The 16,568-nt window shown below is 38.3% G+C and overlaps 1 protein-coding gene across 3 annotated transcripts; it reads right to left on the bottom strand.

Annotated features, from left to right (window-relative positions):
• Positions 1–630: 630 nt before the first annotated feature.
• On the bottom strand, positions 631–10,006 carry LOC104883688 (plastid division protein CDP1, chloroplastic). Of its 3 annotated transcripts, none has more exons than XM_010668240.4 (12): positions 9,410–10,006; positions 7,190–7,306; positions 6,968–7,105; positions 5,989–6,093; positions 5,774–5,896; positions 4,839–5,207; positions 4,319–4,414; positions 4,125–4,244; positions 3,287–3,352; positions 2,464–3,210; positions 1,651–1,841; positions 631–980 (listed from the first exon to the last, which is right to left on the bottom strand). In XM_010668240.4, the coding sequence occupies exons 1-12, from the start codon at positions 9,755–9,757 to the stop codon at positions 896–898; spliced, it is 2,505 nt and encodes an 834-aa protein (XP_010666542.1). In that variant the 5' UTR covers positions 9,758–10,006; the 3' UTR covers positions 631–895. The 3 variants fall into 3 exon arrangements, with proteins under 3 accessions (XP_010666542.1, XP_010666543.1, XP_048500289.1); XM_010668241.4 differs by having other exon boundaries at positions 7,193–7,306; positions 9,410–10,005; XM_048644332.2 differs by having other exon boundaries at positions 6,968–7,085; positions 7,193–7,306; positions 9,410–9,551.
• Positions 10,007–16,568: the final 6,562 nt, after the last annotated feature.

Here is a 16,568-nt window from a genome sequence, read left to right as displayed (position 1 = left end):
GTTTTTGAAACCCTAAAGTGCCAAGTCCACTTTCTCCCCCAAAGATCCGACCCGGATTTCGTGTCCGCACCCTTGGTGTCGACACCGGTGCGGCGGGGGTGGTAGCCGAGTCCGAGCTTCCCAGGTGAGAGGAGTTTGATTTTTGCCCTCCTGTAAAGCAAGATCCCCATTTATTTCCTAACTTGCAAGGAAACTTCATCATACCTTAAAAAAGAAAAAAGTAGGTAATGAATAATGATAGTGGGCATAGGACGAGACCCTACATCCAGTTTATACCTTCTTTGCTATATGTGTATCTCTGTCCTCCTTTCTCTTCCCATGAAGGTTCAAAAGCTAAAATAATAGGTAATTTGAGCAGGGAGTAAATAACATTTAATTGATAATTTCCCACAAAATGCATGCTTTAGGTTATAAAAATATGTACAATAATGATAGTATATTAATACTAAATTCAAAATAATAAAAAGAATTTAAAGTATTTTAAATGGACACCAAATTGCTCAAAAGTTGACTAATATAATAGAGATTTGACGAGAAACATTAAAAAGTTCCATCCTACTCCAAAAATCGTTGTTGGTGAAAAGAGTTTCAAGAAAAACAAAACTACTTGTACTTCTTAGCTGCAGCATATTTCGGACAAATACAAAGAATGATTCATTTCCTTCAATTGTAGATGTGTTCACACTTCACAGGCAGCAGAGGTTACTAATGTTTCGGTTATCACAAGAAATGTGCTCTTAATGAACAAATTTCAAAAGTAATAGCCACTGCTGCAATCACTATAAGCTACTTTCTTTATACAAGTCCTGGTCAGTGGAAAAAAATGAACTCAACTACCTAAAGAAATTAGTAAGGTACTATCTACTGAGCTATCATATACAGTAATCACGGTGTATCAGGATGTAACTTCTACATCAGCTTTGCAGAACTTCCATGAACCGTCGTCTTGCCGTCTCAGAAGGTAGCTGATTTTATAGGTGCTGCAGCCATATCCAGAAAGATGTTACTATTTCTTACACATATAAGAAAAGGTGAAATGGAGGTATTGTATACGTCCTCAGTTTCTTTTAAATTGCACACATGGTCTTTCAACCATCACACTAGTTTGACCATTAATATTCTGTTTATCATATAATAAAACCATGCATGACAATTAAGTTCTCTCATGTTATAGTGACAAAAATTAAAGAAAAGATCTATATATATAGTACTTTTAAGCTACTTATTTTAAGGAAAAATCAATGGACTAAGGTCAAATTTTAAAGAGAATGGGTGAGTTGGATGGAAAGAGTAGCTACTTATTTCTACAGTGTCCCTTTAAGATGACTTTTACCAATGGTGCATTGGTGCTACCTATCTTCACTAGCAGATTCCCTTCCTATCTGTTACTTTCAATATTACGTGTATCTCCATTCAATGTTGGCTTCTTCTCCTAAGGCGAAGGCAATAAAGGAAGAAAGATAAGTGTGCTTTAGATAGACTTAGGGCTGTGAAAACTGTCGTTACAGTATAACATACAGGTAACATCTGACCGAGAAAGCATGCTACAAAAATGCTTCAATGGTTGCAATATGTAAACCAGCAATGAGGATTCAACTGTGAGAAAAAACATTTGTGAAAACAATTATTCAAATGCATTAGCTGACTAACCTATAATAATTTGGGTTCTTTTGTCGATTTTCATCAATAAGCTCTGCAGCTTCCTCCAGAAGGATATCAATTTCTGCTGTTTCTGCGCCGGTGGTATCTGAGAAAATATCCGCACGTAGGACAGACAATTGCAGCAGAACAAATCTCCAAAAACATGATTTTGTCTTGGCTGCATCTGCCAAATCTTGCCACTGGAAAACAGAGGACACAGTTATCAAACACATTACATTTTACAAAGAAAAATTTCCATTCACTTGAAGAGAAGTTACAAGGGGAAATTGCCCAAGAAAGCCAATCATTATGAGAACCACCATAAAAGCAAAATATTTACACCTCCCTAAAGGAGGGGAAAAGGCGTTTGCAAAACAATAGCCTATACACTAAAATTTTAATTAGCACAAACACTGAAATATATAGGGCTGGTAGATAAGCATGAGCAGGAACCAGGCTAAAGCATAATGTACACAATCATTCCAGTCCTACAAACAAGAATATTAAATATGCATATGAATTATGGACATCAGACAGAAAGAAGACAGTATACTGAGACAGAATCTGGAGAATCAGAAAATGGAGAAACAAAGTAAAAAAAAAAAGTGTTATAGGCATTAGTAGCGTTACCATCACTAAAGCAACACGTGAAATAAATAAGTTCTGCGCTATCCAAAATCTAGGGACAATGCGCAATACCTTCTATTTCTACTGTCATCTTCCTTTGGACTGATCAAGGATGTCATACAGTGATCCTAGCTTCCTAGTTTAATTGCATAAATACCAATAAAGTCTAAAGGAGTGTAATTAATTGGGTCCTACCTCAAGCAGCATAGCCTCATCAAGAATGTCAAAGAGCAAATCAATTTGATGGTCAGGTCCAAGGGCCTCCGCTTTAATCATTTGCCATTGCCTTACAAGACCTTCAGCTGCTTCTAGATTCATTACTCTCTTATATACAGCAGGTGTAGGAGAAGATAAGCTAGCAGTGAGAGACGATTTCTGTCTGTTTCCTGTGTTGGAATGACGTGTGGTCCCAAACTTCAAAGTTGATAAAAACTGCTGCACTGCTGCAGCAAAGTTGTTATGCATGCCATTATGCTCAGAGTGATTGCCAAGAGAAGAGCTCAAGGTTTTTCTATTGGCCATTCTGGAGTCGTAGAATCGTGCACTCTGCATGCCCAGCATCTTTGAAGTGGCAAAAACAAAACAACCTAGAACCATGACAAATGTTATACGTCCAACAATATCCACTTGAGCCATCCAGCTAGTAGCAACTGTATGCTGATGGCTACCAAGATCTCGCTTTAATTGTGGTGATGGTGTGCATGTACCGCTCTGGGGGGCAGGTTTGTATTCTTGTAATGGACTTCGCATATTATTTGGAGCCAACTGCTTAACAGCAGAACCAAGATGTTGCGAGGACACCAAAGAAGCAAGACGCTCATCAGACACTATACGATCAGGTGCAACAGCAGGGGATATTGTTCTGTGGTTTATGTTTGTACTAGGCGATAAACCTCTACTTTGCTTGTGGGCAATAGCTTTCTCCTGACTCAAAAAGCCACCCTGCACACGCACTAAAAAAGATATACTTCGCAATTGCTTAAATCACTTTCGTATACTGTAATTATTATGATCTTACCAATGAAGGGGAACAATCTCGTGTATCTGAAAACAAGCACAACACAGCATCTTTAAGCCACTTTTCCTGGAACAACATAAATAAAATGTAGAGGAAAATGTCAAAGGAAGTATAGCTACTGCCTGACTCGATATTATAAAACTTAGTGGCATAAGAAAATAGAGAAACAAAAAGACAACAAAATGAGCAAAACAACAGCATGGCCTTTGTGCTTGTCAGTCCAACAATAGAAGCAATATATGCACCCTAACCAACTATCATAATGCCCCAAACTATAGCCAACCTCTACACAGTTTCCCCAAACCTCTGTTCATATTTTCCCCTGCTTTACCAACTATCATCATGCCCTAAACTGGTTAGTTGTTAATCAAAAATTCATGCTCAAGCTGCACAAATGCAAGAGCAAATTGTCTTTCCATAATCAGTTATTATTTCTGTCTAGAAGTTTTTTTAAAAATATAACACTACCAGTCTACCACTTGCAGTCTTGCACACAAATAGAGACCACAAACAAGCCATTATCCGATTATGCTACTCTCCACAATAGTACAAGTAGCTGAATTGTGCACATAGCCATATATTGCATCATACCAAGATCAATAGACTGATACAAAATCACTAAAAGGTATCAGAAATGCAAAAGCTATGTCACCACCAATGCAACATGCCAAATTAAGGTGAAGTATTTTTCCATACTTCAGGTTACCACCTCTAGCCAATAACAAAAATCTTGAAAGAGTGAACAGAACATATAAATCTGAAATTTCTAGCCAGTCCAACAATCAACACATAAACTGGATTCGACATACAAGATCAGAATATATATGAGCTGACGTACTAATGAAAAGTCTGTGGCAGGAGCATCTCTATCTTCCTTTCCTAAGACTGAGTTCTTTAATCCTGAGCTTTTACTGGAGTCAACCTGACGTAGCCTTTCAACAGCGTCTGCCTCACTACCCTGCAAAAAAGAAAAATGAGCACCAGAACAAATTGGCAAGAATACAAGACTGAAGATGAAAATAAAGAAAATACCTGTCCAAGAAGGAACAAACAAAACGCTTCTTCAAGTTTCAGATCAGTACCATCGGACGCCATCAGACACTCGCATATTGATCTTGCTTTGCTAATCTATGCAGAGTTAGAAGTCAAAAAACTGAGTGCCAAACTCACATGCATCAAACTTCTAGAAAAGAAAAAAAAATCTATTTACCAACAAATATCTTAAGTAGAATGTTAATTTTTTTGCTGCTTGTGCTTAGAAAGGGTTAAGTATTTATAGAATGAAATTAGAAGTAGCCAGAAATGCACCCCCGCAGGCGGAGCACAATTGACAATGCTCAGTAACTATGTTCTGACTTCTTATGCTTTTCCCATAATGCAAAAACCAAACAGCGCAATAGAAAAATAAAACATAGAAAGAAAAAAAAGGAATTTAGAAACCAATCAAAATTAGATAGAAAACATTTTCCAAACATTACGACATTTATCCATCAATAAGCTTTCGATTATACATCAACCTATAACTACCAACAAGAATGTGACAGAAAATTACCCAATCTCTTTGTCTACTAGAGAACCCAAAAGCAATATGAGCCATCATTGCAGTGTAGAAACAATCAAAATCAATCACGACCCTCTGATTTTGAGACCCAAATGATTTCTTGTTCTTCCTAGTCAATGCTAAACTGTCCCAAGGAATCAGATCAACAATTTCTGATGCCAGTAGTTTTCCAAGTGCATTACTCAAGAAGCAGGGCCAATCATTGACCCGACATGAAGCTTCTACATCAAGACCTTGCCTTAACAATTCTCGCAAAGCTGCAATTGCTCCACGTCTACGATCAGCATTATCTGGTGTTTGAGGCATTGCCAACAATTCCAGTGTGCAAGCAGGTGCAAGTTCTTCCAAAGACTCTTCTATCTGCAGTCAAGACCAACAGCGGAAATCAAAATTCTACACTATGGACAGGGTTCATTCAGAATGCAGTTGTAATAAATTTAGAGCATGCCATTTGCAAAGATAAAGCGCACATAATGGTATATAAAGTCGCACCAAGCAAGATAGGTGCTTTCTATTCCTTATCTATCCTTCAGTATCTCTTTACTTTTACACACAAACAGTGAAACAACTCTTCATAATATTTGCTTCACAGATGGTCAATGCTTATAAACCGGAGGGAAATGCCAAATGTCCGATATAATAGTTCTTATATAACTAGCAACAAAGTAGCAGACACAAGCACGAGTCAAAAAATTAGAAACTTTTTATTTTGACAATGCATAATATTTAACAAGCATGCATCCCGCCTAGAAACTGTGTATTAATTAAGTTAAGAAGATACAAAAACATGGAAAATATCTCCGAACATGATAATAACCCATAGAAAGCACTTGGTCCGCACTTCCTAATTGGCAACATAGAGTTTAATATCATATAGAAGAGCTTGTATTATTTGAAGATAAGACTTTCACAGAAATGAATAGTACCTCATAGAGAAGCTTCATTTTTCCAAGAGATGATTTACTTCTCAAAAGATATTGGGCACGAGCCAGAGCTTCAAATCCTTGACACACTTTATTCTTCTCAAAATAGGTCTTGGCAATTGCACACTTCAAGAAAGCACCTATAATAAGAAAGGGACAGATAACAAGGCTGCTAGAATATACTGCAGCAACTTCAGATATCTTTCCACTCATCTTACCTCTGCAAGAGCCATAGAAAGTAGAACATCATGCACATGTGCCTTGGCATCAGGGTACGGAAGTGCTGCTCGACCAATATCTAAAACAAGCTTCTCTTCTCCAACCTAGACAATAAATAATAATTTCTTCTTATGAAAATTCAGGAAAGAAGACTATTAACTCCACGGTTCAACGGAGGGAGTAACCAATGTTATCAAAATCGGGATCCTACTTTGGATCGTAGGGGGTAGTAGAATCGAATCGGTGGGATCGGATCGTAGGATCGTAAGATCCTACAATTCGGTGAAATAGAGATAATTATACTAAAATATGCTGAGAACCTCATGTTAGAAATTTACACATATTAATAATGATTTTCTTAGTTAGCAAATGATGATAGTTTTTCAATACAATAAGATTGAAGTAACATGCGATCAAAATCTAATAGGAGAAATATAATATGTGAAATTACTTTATGATTTTTATATGGTAGGATCGGATCGTAGAGTCGTAGGATCGTAGAATCGTGTTAAGATCCTACCATGTGATTTTTTGTGGTTGAGCAGGATCGAAAGATCCTACAAAATTAAGATCCTACGTAGGATCGGGATCGGTGAGGTCCTCCAGGATCGTAAAATCGTAGAATCGTAAGATTCAGATCGGGATTTTAACAACAATGGGAGTAACATTGCACCCGGGTTATGTTTAGCACCAAATGAACACAAAAAAGGCTAGCTCATAGCTTTGTGGGAGCACTTCAGTACTTCACAAGGTGTCCCCTTCCCAGAAAACCTATGAGCTGGCTTTTCTTGAGTGCCTGATGCAGCCCAGGCACTACACCTAAGAACATCTGTAAGAATCCTATGTTTGTTTGTCTGACATATCTAACTTAATGCTTGATGACAGAAAGAAGCTCAAACACTAATAGGTGTTTAACCATCCACATAACATTAATTATATGAAGCCTAGCCTACCATGCAGTCATAAGCTATATCATACCTCTTGCAGAAGGCAAAGAGCCCCAGGTAGCCAAGCCCACGAGATTCGAAGGGAAGATTTAGGTGGAATTTTTTCCTTAATATTCCCAGCATACTCAGGTTCAAAAAGAAGTTTATCTCTGACATCCATTAACAAATCCTACAAACATAAGAACCTTAATATTGAGAAAAGAATGAAAATTCTAGAGCTAGTAAAATCTCACTAAGCAAGCCAGCCAACTACTACCTGACGAGATACAACAGCTTCCACTGAGTATCCTTCTTCAACTTCAGCATTTTTCAAATCTATCACAGACTTCACTATCTGATCCTTCTCTGCCTTTTCAGGAACGCCAATGATCTGCATAATATATATGTGCGCCTTAATTTCTCCATCCCAGGTATGAATGCAATAAATTGGATGCTTACCCAAAATTATGAAAAATTAGACAAATTCACATAATTACAATGAGGTTGCATTGCCCCCATTAATGTCAGGCACCTAATGGAAACAGCTGCCTAAAATTAGAAAGAAAAACCTTCCAACCACAAGCATATCCCCTACATGGTTTACAGCTCTAGTAAGACGAAGACTTGGGATGAGAACCCCTTCCCCTCCAGAAAAGGCCGTACCCAAAAGTAAGGGGCATATCATTTACTAAGGCTCTGCTGTCTGAACTTATCGAAAGTAGTTCAGCAAAAACAAATTCAGTTCAACAAAGATAAGTTCACCAAATATATTACGTTACACAATAGATAAGCTAAGTTCAATAAAAATAAGTTCAAAAATATACGTTGAAATTAGACAAAGATATGCCCAAGTTCAGAAAAATTTAAGTTCAGATACACCCAAGTTCAGCAAAATTTAGTTCAAAAAATAATAGTTCAGAAAAGATAAGTTACAAATTAAAGAGACCAGAGCGATAGCCGATAAGTAGGAAATAATCCAAAGCTTGTAATTTGACAAGTGCTGTACAACAGCAATATGGTAAACATACACGCTAAAATATAGCTACTTGTTGATAAGACTTCAATACTCTATGCGATAACACATGCCAAGGAGCGGGAAAATGGCTGCATGACTAACGTTACATAAAGGATATATAATTTTTAAAAAATTCAGTTCAAGAGATAAAGAGCTTCCTTAAGTACACCTTTGGCCTAATAAAAATATTTGGCCAGTCAGTGAATAAATTTAAGACAAATTAGCACAAGAGTAGCAGAAAACAGTCTTAGATAGACTTTCTATCATAAACGTTGTTCGTCATATAAAACCTAAATAATAAACAAAAACGGGATCACTTTTACGGTACCTCTCTTATCCAAAGTAAGAAGCGTTTAACTAGTACAATCTGATCCAAGATATATATCGATCTACAATGCAATGCAACATCGGTGAGAGAATCATATCAATAACATTATAGGTCATATTTAGACATGGACACGGGCTAGGCCGGGCCCGTTCAACTCGGCATGAACCTGAACCGAACCGGTTAGCTAACCAAGTAACTGGTCCGTTTCAGGGTTGGGTTTTCTCAAACCTGGACCGATTCGGCCTCAGTTAAAGGCTCGGGCTGGACCAGTTCAGTTTTTACCCGCCGATTCAGTGTTTTTTAAAGGATAAAGACTTTTTATGCATTTTCTCGACTGGTTTCACGGACCAGTTCAGAGTACGGTTCACGGTCTGGGCTCAGTGTGGTTCATGGTCCGGTTTAGGGCTAGAGTCAGGTCCCTCACCCAACAATTTGGCCCACAACAACCGGTTTGGTTGTCCGATTCCAGGCCTGGGAAGTTACTTTCTTACTAGCTTATTCATAAACGTTCGGGCTCTGGTTATCTGGTGGTCCAGTCTTCTTGCGAGTCGGTTTAGGGTTGGGTCACTTAGGCCCGCCCAATGGCCACCTCTAATCATATTTATATAGTCAACAAATACAAACTCCACTTTACAATATCATTCAAATCTAACCAACTCGCTAGTATATGTGCAAGTGCAACTACATTCAATAATTCACACTACGGATCCAAAATTTAGATCAAAGAGAATATTACTCTTATCAATTCATTACTCGTTCATGATCCTTTTCGCCAAACACCTTCACCCATTCCCAAACTCGATAATAAACAATTAATAAACACACTTCCCCTACCTGTGCGTTTCGAAACATCTTACCTTCTAAGAGCACGGGTTTTACCCAGATAAACCATCCCACATTGTCATTTGTCAGTTTCCACCATTACAGTAAAGCACAAACATCAGTACATCACTAGAAGCCTTAAAACCCCTACATCAACACCAGAATATCACAAAATGATACAATCCCAATTACACAAAAACCACAGAAAACAAACCCCTATCTCAGACAAACAAAACACAGAAAACTATACAACAGAAATCCATAAAAGCAACAGAAATTATAAATCATATACTTATAAAATAGTACAAAAATCATAAAAGTAAATAAACCTGGTAGCAAGAAACTGGGATTTCAACACCCACAAGATTGGAGGTATGGCCATTAACATGAGCATCCAAAACACGAAATGCAGTGGCATTGGAATTCGCAATAACTCTCCATCTCTTGCGCGCAACAGATCTATGAAGATGTCGATAATAATAATTTACGGCAGCACAACAAATCAACGAAGAGAATGAAGTGGAGAACCTTCTAGAACAATGCGAAGCTTCTGGAAGAGAGAGAAAACCGCCGGTACCGGAAAATTTACCGTTACTCCGGTGACGAGGAGTGTTATTGAATGAACAACAGTGAGATGATGAAGCGATTTCCGACAGTAAAGTAGGAATCGACGCCATTAGAGTTTTTGGCGCATTTCAAAAACCCTAGAAATTTGATTTTAGTTTAATCAGATGTGGAGGGGAGTAAAATGGGAGGTTTTGTTGGAAGAGGGAAAAAGTTTTTTAATTACTACAGAGTACAAGGAAAAATAGATTAGGAGAATTTAAAGTTGTAAGCACGATTGTTCATGTTCAGTCTAGTGAGAGGAGAGAGAAAGGTCACTCAGTGAGTGACTCACTTTATCTGTGTACAGTATCACTACAATATTTTGAGGTGTCTTTTTTTCTTTTTTCTTCAATTTGTTTTATTTATTTCAAGAAAAAGAGAAAGGGGACTATTGATGGAAAGAGTGAATACTACATTGAAGGAAATTATGGTTGAGACAAGGTCATTTAACCGCTCACAATCCCAATCTGAATTGAGATCGATAACCTGCGCCACCACCAGGGACTCAGTGCCTTCAATAACAGGGCACACCGAGCAAATCGGATACTGAAACACCCAATTATCATACCAGAACGAGATTTTATCACCCCTCCCACCACCCATCTAAGCCCTTTCTTAAACGGTTTTCTCAGCAACATTAACTTTCTCCATTGCCAGGACGCACTAGCTTTAACATTATACTACCAAATAAACTTGACTCCTTTAAATATTTCTTAGCTACTAATTGGACCCACAAATTTTCCGGGCACACCAAAATCTTCCACAGTAACTTAAACTGGAGTGCTTCATTCATACATTTCGCTTTTCTGAACCCTAAACCCCCATACTTCTTAGGTTTACAAATTTTATCCCAACCTATAAGATTTGGAGATTTAGAACCTGGCATTTTATTCCAAAAAAAATTCCGATAACTCTTATCCAGGGATTCCAGAATATGAGTGGGCAGAGAAAAGCATTGCATTTGGTAATTGGCCTTCGTAGCGAGATTAGATTGAATTAACACCGCCCGACCTGAGCCCAAGTCTCACCCTACTGTTGCTGCTCGTTCTTTACCCAGTACTGGTGGAAAAGGTAAAGGGGTGATGATTGCTCACCCAGTGATTGATGTAGAGTCCTCTGATGATGATTGCGAAGTTGAGATGAATTCTAATATCCCTCCTTCTCTTGTTCTTGTTGAGCGTGGTCAAGCTAAGCACCATGATGGTAAAAGTTATGTGTCTCCTAGCTCTAAGCCCCTCCTCCCTTCCTCTGTCAGTGAGGAGGTTGTTCAATCCCCGGTCCCTTTGAGTGTTATCTATCCTAATGAACTGCTGGAATGTGGTTTCATTTCTGAGGCTGATGAGTTTTTGGATAATGATGTTGCTGTGTATGGTGAGAATGCTGTCCAATCCGGCCTGGTTGATGATACTTATATATTAGAAGAGAATGTTCATGATGAAGTTATGGGAGATTATCTTTCCCAACCAGAGGGTTCTTTCCACTCAATGCACTCTGAGACCTCAATCATTAAACAGATTGAGGGGATGGGAGTGGAAGGGGCTAGGGCTATGGACAACGCTTCTGCTTCCAGCTCCTCCAAGAGAAGGAAGATGGATTCTGATGAAGAATCATCTACTTCCAACCTGAAGAGGGGTAGGTCTTAGTCCTTGGTATGTTTATCTTCTGCCATTTTATGAATATAAGTTTTTGGAATGTAAGAGGGGGTAATAGACCTCAATTAAAGGAGGAAGTTAAGTTTTTTTGTAAAAAAAATAATGTGCACGTCATGATGTTGTGTGAAACCAAATCCTCGTCTCCTCCGGTGGAGTCCATGGTTAGGTTTTGTGGGTTTCACCATCATGACTTCCTCCCTTCTTTTGGATTGGCAGGAGGTATGTGGCTGTTTTGGAAGGATGTTGCTAGCAATCCTTTTTTATTTTCTATTTCAGCTAAATATGATCGGTTTATAGTATGTGATGTTAATTTATTAGCGTTGCCATGTTCTTTTAAGCTGATTTTTATCTATGCTCCTCCAAATAATAATCTTAAAATCCAATTTTGGGATGAGCTAATTAGTGTTATTAACCTAATTTCTGGACCGTATGTTGTATTAGGTGATTTCAATGAGTTAAGTAATAGTAATGATAAACTTGGTGGTGCAAACTTTTCATTTGCTCGATTGAACTTTATGAATAGATTATTTTCGGAGTCAAATTGCATGGAACTCCCATACCAGGGTCAGGCCTTCACTTGGAGGAAAAAAAAAAGTGGCCCCGGAAATATAATGGAAAGACTTGATAAAGGTGTAGCTAATCTTGATTTTCTAAACATATTCCCTAATGTTAAGCTAAATCATCATATTTTTTCTAGTTCTGACCACTGTCAGATCTCGATTAGTCTTAATTCATTTCATGGTAGGAAAGCCCCCCCGTTTCGCTTTGATAAGATCTGGACATCAAGAAAAGATTTCGAAATTATTATTAAGAAGGCATGGACTACAAGATTTTGTGGTTCTTACATGTTTTGTTTAAGTAAAAAGTGCAAACTTCTTAAAGAAAAATCTAAAAACTGGGTTGCGACTAGATTCGGTAATATTTTTCGTCAACTCATTGTTGTTGAAAAAAAACTCGAAGCTATCCAAGAAAAGTTAGTCGAAGATCCGTGTTGTCCGTACCTAGCTGAAAAACAGAATAAGTTCTTATGTAAACAGGCTAAGCTCTTAGAATTCCAAGATTTATACTGGAAAACCAAAGCAAAATCTAATCATTTGAAGTTGAGTGATTCTAACACTAAATATTACCATGCATGTGCGTCGATTAGGCGCAATAGAAATTTTATCACTTCGATTGAGGATGAGAATGGGGCTACTATTGTCGACCCTCAGCAAGTCGAAAATTGCTTTACTAATACTTTTATTCAAAGATTCACAACTAACGCAATGTGTAGTTTTGATGAAAATGAAGATTTCAATCTCTTAGCGCCTATTATTTCTGATGAGGACAATATGTTTTTATGTAAGGATATTATTTTTGAAGAGGTCAAAGTAGCTGTTTTTGACTTAGCTCCTGATAAAGCACCAGGGCCGGACGGCTACCCGCCCTTTTTTTTTCAAAAATATTGGTCGCTAGTAGGTAACTCAGTTTTTAACGCAGTTAGAGCTTTTTTCCACTCTGGAGTTATTCTAAAAGAAATAAACCACACTTTCGTCACATTAATTCCTAAAGTTTCTAACCCCTCTAATCCTAACCAGTTCCGTCCTATTAGTCTATGTGTCAACGATTTACAAGATCATTGCAAAAATTATGGCTTCTAGATTAAAGACTGTTCTCGGGAAAATTATTCACCCCCTTCAGGGTGCTTTTGTCCCTGAGAGATTGATTCAGGATAATGTGTTACTTGCTCACGAGGTTTTCCATTCTTTCAAAAAGAAGTCGGGAAAGCAAGGGTGGTTAGCCATAAAGTTAGACATGGAAAAAGCATACGACAGATTAGAGTGGAATTTTATATTTGTTGTTTTCCGGAAGTTAGGCTTTTGCGAACGATGGATTGGTTGGCTAAAGGAATGTATTACTTCCGTCTCCTTCTCGGTCCTTGTAAATGGTATTCCTGGAGATGTATTCACTCCATCTCGGGGAATTCGCCAGGAAGATCCGCTATCTCCGTATATTTTTATATTATGTGCAGAAATCTTAGCTAGACAACTTTACGCTGCTAGTATCTCGGGTGCAAAATTATTAGGTGTCTCGTTAGGTCATTCTCGTGTCAAAATTCCTTTTTTAACTTTTGCGGATGACACTATGATTTTTGCTAAAGCAACTCCAAGCAGTTGCTCTGTGATAAAGGAAATTTTAGATAATTATTGCAGAATGTCGGGCCAGTTAGTCAATTACAATAAATCGGCGTACCAGTGCTCTCCTAATACTGACCCAGCTCTATCTACTTCATTTGCGACTATTCTCCAAATGGGAGAAGCTAAGTCGCTTGGCTCATATCTGGGGTGTCCTATTATTGATAGTAAGGTTACTAATAAGACCTTTGGGGAAATACAGGAAAAGGTTCAATCCCAGTTAACTAAATGGAAAGCCAATTCTCTGTCCTTAGCAGGTCGGGCGGTGTTAATTCAATCTAATCTCGCTACGAAGGCCAATTACCAAATGCAATGCTTTTCTCTGCCCACTCATATTCTGGAATCCCTGGATAAGAGTTATCGGAATTTTTTTTGGAATAAAATGCCAGGTTCTAAATCTCCAAATCTTATAGGTTGGGATAAAATTTGTAAACCTAAGAAGTATGGGGGTTTAGGGTTCAGAAAAGCGAAATGTATGAATGAAGCACTCCAGTTTAAGTTACTGTGGAAGATTTTGGTGTGCCCGGAAAATTTGTGGGTCCAATTAGTAGCTAAGAAATATTTAAAGGAGTCAAGTTTATTTGAGTATAATGTTAAAGCTAGTGCGTCCTGGCAATGGAGAAAGTTAATGTTGCTGAGAAAACCGTTTAAGAAAGGGCTTAGATGGGTGGTGGGGAGGGGTGATAAAATCTCGTTCTGGTATGATAATTGGGTGTTTCAGTATCCGATTTGCTCGGTGTGCCCTGTTATTGAAGGCACTGAGTCCCTGGTGGTGGCGCAGGTTATCGATCTCAATTCAGATTGGGATTGTGAGCGGTTAAATGACCTTGTCTCAACCGATGTTGTTCAAGCGATTGCGGGTATTTTTATCCCTAGATATGGTCTGGAAGACAAACTGATTTGGGGGTTATCAGTTGATGGGTGTTATTCGGTTAAATTTGGGGTGGTTCTGCTCCAAAGTGGGGGACATCAGGAAACTCTTTCCCCCCCTGAAGCCCCCTTTCAATGGATTTGGAAGCTGTCTGTTCCTCCCAAGATCAAGTTCTTTATTTGGAAAATTTGCAACAATGGCCTTCCTACTAAAAAACGACTTGAAATGAGTCATGTCTTCGTTCCTCTGGAGTGTGTTTTTTGTAATCACCACTCGGAGGACCTCTTTCATCTGTTCAGCCACTGTCCTTTTTGTGTTGATGTTTTTGAGATTTTAGGGGCTCGGTTTGACTGGCCCTCTCTCCCGTTATTAATAGCAGGCGCTTCTTTTAGCTCCTTTCTTAATGAGTTGGTTAATTTCAGGTCGAAAGAAGAAATAGCAAAGATTTTTATTGCTTGGTGGTTCATTTGGTATGCTAGGAATGGTATTTCTTTCAGGAATGATTCTACTTCTCCTAGAAAACTGAGTATTATGATTTTTAATTATTATTCGAGACTTAAGGATACTCCGATTGAGTTAGGGTCGGTTCGTTCGTCTGGAGATAGTGCTTTCCAGTCTAAACTTCCGAGGAAGAATATTAGTTGGATCCCCCCCCCTGTGGGCTTTTTCAAGCTTAATTTTGATGGGTCGAAATTAAAAGACGGTTCGGCTTCCTTTGGTTTTATTATTCGAGACGAGGTCGGGAGCATCAAGCTTTGTGGTGCTAATTCAATTGCCCCCTCTCATTCTATTTTGGTAGCTGAAGCTTGGGCTTTACGGGAAGGGATTAAGGGGGCCCGCATGTTGGGTCTTGACAAAATCATTATAGAAGGGGATAATCTGTGTGTTATCCAAGCCATTAAGCGAATTTGGAAGATTCCTTGGGCCATTTACTCCCTTCTTATTGATGCAGGGGAAGATCTCAAGCAGTTCTCTCAGGTTCGGATCAATCATGGTGTTAGGGAAGGGAATGCTGCAGCGGATTGGCTGGCGCATCGTGGTCATTCGTGTTCAAATTTGACTTACTGGTTTGAATTACCTGATCTCAATTTCTCTGTAATCATCCGAAAGGATGCTTTAGGGTGGCCCATTACTTGGGATCCCCCCTAGTGTTTTATTCTCTAATTAAAAAAAAAAAAAAAATGTCCAGCCATGTATGGGTCAGGCCTAGTTCTGTTTAAAAATATCCGATTCGGTTGATTCGATCCAATAAAATGAATATCTGATTATTATTTTTTTTGGAGAGTTCAGGTATTTCGGATTGGGTATCCGAAATTTTTTTGATTAGGATATCTGCATATCTAAAAATATTCAAAACATGCTGAGTTTTATGTATATTTTCGGATATTTGATCCGAAATATAACAGGATACGAAAGATTTGATTTTATGACTGGATATTCGATAATATCAGGTGATCTGATCCAATCTGAAACTTTTTTGGTGCATTTTATAGGATAATTCAATTATTGGATATCCAATTCAATCTGAAATTTCAGGTATCAAAAAATTTTGGACCAAATTCAGATCGTACTTTCTCCGATCCTAGGTTAAGGATTTTTTTTGATATTTTCGGATATCTGGTAAAATATAATCGGATATTCGAGAGTAAAAGGTGATCCAATCTAAAACTTTTTTGTGCATTTTATAAGAAAATTAAGTTATCGGATATCCAATCCGATCCGAATAAATTGGGTAGCCGAAATTTTCGGATTATATTCAGATAACACTTTTTCCGATCCCAAATGAACACCCCTAGTCTGGACAGCACATTAGGCTCGAGTGGGCCTCTTATGGATGTCATTTTATAAATTTCTCTTGAGGTCGGCACAAGCACTGCTCCTACTTGCTCATTTTCAACCAAATTAAGAAAATAGAAAATTTTGGAAAGGTCATATCGGTCTGACACAACAGATGGGCAGAATCGTGCTTAGTCCCTTCTTTTAGAATATTGGTATGAGCCCTACCTAGTACATTTTTCTTTGACCTATTTCAAGCTCGGTTTGCTATCAAAACGAGGCACGCCAACCCAGCACATGGGACGCAGTGGCCTGGCCTATGCACGACTCTAAAGGGAAATGTGGAAGAGATTAGTCATGTACGACTTTGGTTCTCTTAAAATAGGGTTAATGGCGAGTGGACGTAAAG

Source organism: Beta vulgaris, chromosome 5, assembly GCF_026745355.1.
Source record: "Beta vulgaris subsp. vulgaris cultivar EL10 chromosome 5, EL10.2, whole genome shotgun sequence".
Taxonomy (NCBI): Eukaryota; Viridiplantae; Streptophyta; class Magnoliopsida; order Caryophyllales; family Amaranthaceae; genus Beta; species Beta vulgaris.
This window is presented reverse-complemented; position numbering and strand designations above follow the sequence as displayed.

Excerpts from the sequence above, each read along its gene's own strand:
- LOC104883688 (XM_010668240.4), bottom strand. The coding sequence starts at position 9,757 with ATGGCGTCGATTCCTACTTTACTGTCGGAAATCGCTTCATCATCTCAC. Across the intron at positions 1,842-2,463 it reads ATGAGGCTATGCTGCTTGAG|TGGCAAGATTTGGCAGATGC; the intron begins GTAGGACCCAAT and ends TCTGTTTTCCAG. Across the intron at positions 981-1,650 it reads AAGAACCCAAATTATTATAG|CACCTATAAAATCAGCTACC; the intron begins GTTAGTCAGCTA and ends ATATGGCTGCAG.